The sequence below is a fragment of the Solanum lycopersicum genome, chromosome 7 (assembly GCF_036512215.1).
Source record: "Solanum lycopersicum chromosome 7, SLM_r2.1".
In the NCBI taxonomy this organism is placed as follows: domain Eukaryota; kingdom Viridiplantae; phylum Streptophyta; class Magnoliopsida; order Solanales; family Solanaceae; genus Solanum; species Solanum lycopersicum.
The window spans coordinates 53,413,532-53,416,370 of record NC_090806.1 but is presented as its reverse complement, the minus strand read 5'-3'; the positions used below and the strand labels follow the sequence as shown (position 1 = coordinate 53,416,370).

The window sequence follows — 2,839 nt, the reverse complement described above, 5'->3', positions numbered from 1 at the left end:
AGTCTGGTGAAGTCTCTTGCTCACCCCTAGAGCGGAGAGCATAGAAGCGGTTCTTCTTTGGAGCATCACTAGAACCACTTGCTTGAGCTTGACCACTATCGTTGTATTGACTCTTCAAGTTTGGATAATCTCTCATCTTGTGACCTTTCTTTCCACAACTAAAGCGATTCCCCATTCCTAGAAAGCACTCACCAAGATGACCCTTTCCACACTTGGTACAAGTAGGCTTCTCATCTGGTGAATTAGTACCTTTTACCCTCTTGAATTCTGGGTTAGACACCCTATCACCCTTAGCTTTTGGAAACTTGGAAGGGACTGGATTTGAAACTTTCTTCTTAAATCTAGGATTTTCTTGTATGTCAAGCCTATTCTTTGAAGAATTTCCCTCAAATGATTTTGCTCTTTTAGCATCTCTACCTTTCGCTTAGCCCTTTCCTCCCCAACCCTTCTTGCATGCACCATAAGATAGAAAATATTCATGTTGCCATGTAACATAGCCTAATGGCACTCCTCTTGCAAGTCCTCTGACACACCCTCAACAAAATGGCTCATTTGGTCTCTAGGATCAGAGACCAAAGAAGGATCATATTTGGACAACTTAATGAATTTTAAAGAGTACTCATGGACAGTCCTTCCTCCTTGGAAAAGGTTGATTAACTCCACTACGTTTTCCTCCCTCATCTCTCTAGGAAATAAAGGATCTATAAAAGCCTCCTTAAAGATCTCCCAAGTCACCGGACCATCCCTTAATGGCCTATTATCCCTCAATTGAACATACCACGCTTGCGCCACCTCCTTGAGTTGATATGTGGACAACTCGACCTTCTCACTTGTAGACAATCCCATAGCCAAAAGTATTTTAGAGACTTCATCGATGAATTTTTGTGGGTCTTCATCAACCTTAAACCCATAGAATGTAGGAGGGTTCATTCGATTGAAGTCCCTTAGACGGAAAGCCATAGTAGTTACTTGTTGATGAGGACACGGCACAACCTCCTGATTTGCTTGAACCGTCATAGCTTAGGCTTGAGTCATGGACGCTTGTGCTTGAGTGGTGATAGATTGGGCCATTTGAAGAAGAGTGGTCCTTATATTCTCATCCGTCAAAAGAGGAGGATTGGCCGGTGCTTACTCCAATTAACATCTTCATCAAGTGGAGGAACTTCCTCACTATGGGGATGATCTGCCGCATTATCAATGTCCTCTTCAAGTCTTTGAGCCGCATTCCTTCGAGTGTTCATTCTTCCTATAAGCACAAAAATAGGATTAGATGTAAAATCACACCATAAGTATACTTTATCGGCATGATATAAGATTTCCAAGAAGGAGAGTGATTCCTAATCATCATATAGGATCCTACTCATAAGTGTGGCGCGCTTCACAATTATGAATACAAACCAACATAACGTGGTAGAGATAGAGAGATATAAGTCAACAATATTCAACCTCATGCTCTACTAACAAGTTTCTCATATCCGGGTTTACCCCCTAGACGTAACCGGCATCGTCGTCATTTTTAAGAACTAAGAATAACCTCTTAGTTTTATGTCATTACATTCATAAGTTGAAAATGCGGAAAATTTTAAAAATTTTCATTATAAATACTTAGTGGTTTACATAGACATCTACATACACATAATATATAGTCATATCGAGTATATATAGACCCTCCGCATAGGAAGGTTACATAGCCTTCTACTTTTATTGCACACACACATATATATATAAAATATAGAAATAGTCTCAATGATTGTCTCATCTTATACCATCTAAACGATTTATCACAATATGGGCATAGCCCATACATTAATCCAACAAGACCATATATAGGTCATATATAAGTATAGTACTCAATTGAAAAGGAAAGAAATGGAAGGGTCATTAAGATCATAACAAGTCTGTAAGCTAGATGATGACATTGCCCTCAGAATTTGAGGACCTACCTCACTTGGATGAAAGGAAGAATCCAAGCCTTCAACAATGTCACCTTCTAAACTCTTCAACAATCGGAACCTAAAATGTTTTGGAAAAGGGAATTAAATGGGGTTAGTACTCTACATGTACTAAGTATGAGATCTTACGCACATACACAAGAAAAATATGCTAAAAAGGGACATTTGTCAAAACATGTCATTTTACCCCCTTTAGGGACCTAGTGCAAAGCCAAGCAAGTCATATCAATCAACCAAACATGCTTACTAACTCAACAAGTAATACCTACTTAGTGATCCCTAGCCATAGAGATGTGAACCTAGAGCGTCGGACCCTATATTTTATAAAAATGTATGCAATAGTATGCATTGGTACAAAAATGTATTATGTATGATATCTATGCATAAAGTAACAAATCATGGTAAAAACACATTTTTGTGACATGCAGTGAAAAAGCTAAATCATGATATAAAAGGTTTAGAAACATAAATCATAAAACATTGTCAATGCAAGCTATCATATTTAGAACATTCATGAGATACTTATAAAACTAACCTTAGTTCATTCTTTTGAGAATTTTTTCTTGAACCGGCATTTAAGACCATGTGAGCTATTAACATAGATTTTGGTGTATACCCCACATTGAAAAGGGGTGTCCTACTTCCCAAGCTAAGACCTTGAACTTCTAGCTTACATGGATCCACTAGCTTATATCAATCTAAGACAATGATCCTATGAGGGCACATAGGTATGGGATATGAAGATTTCTACTAGAAACTCAACCTGTAGCTACGGGAGAGCTTCCATCTCAATATTTTCTAGTACTAAGCGTAAATCTCACGGAATAGTTATTATTGTTAACTTGTATTATCATTAAGAGGCATGGGTATCACCATTTTCTTTATTA

The 2,839-nt window shown here is 37.9% G+C and overlaps 1 protein-coding gene across 1 annotated transcript; it reads right to left on the bottom strand.

Annotated features, from left to right (window-relative positions):
• Positions 1-498: 498 nt before the first annotated feature.
• LOC109120702 (uncharacterized) lies at positions 499-1,017 on the bottom strand. Its single transcript, XM_019214718.1, has one exon. The coding sequence runs from the start codon at positions 1,015-1,017 to the stop codon at positions 499-501; it is 519 nt and encodes a 172-aa protein (XP_019070263.1).
• Positions 1,018-2,839: the final 1,822 nt, after the last annotated feature.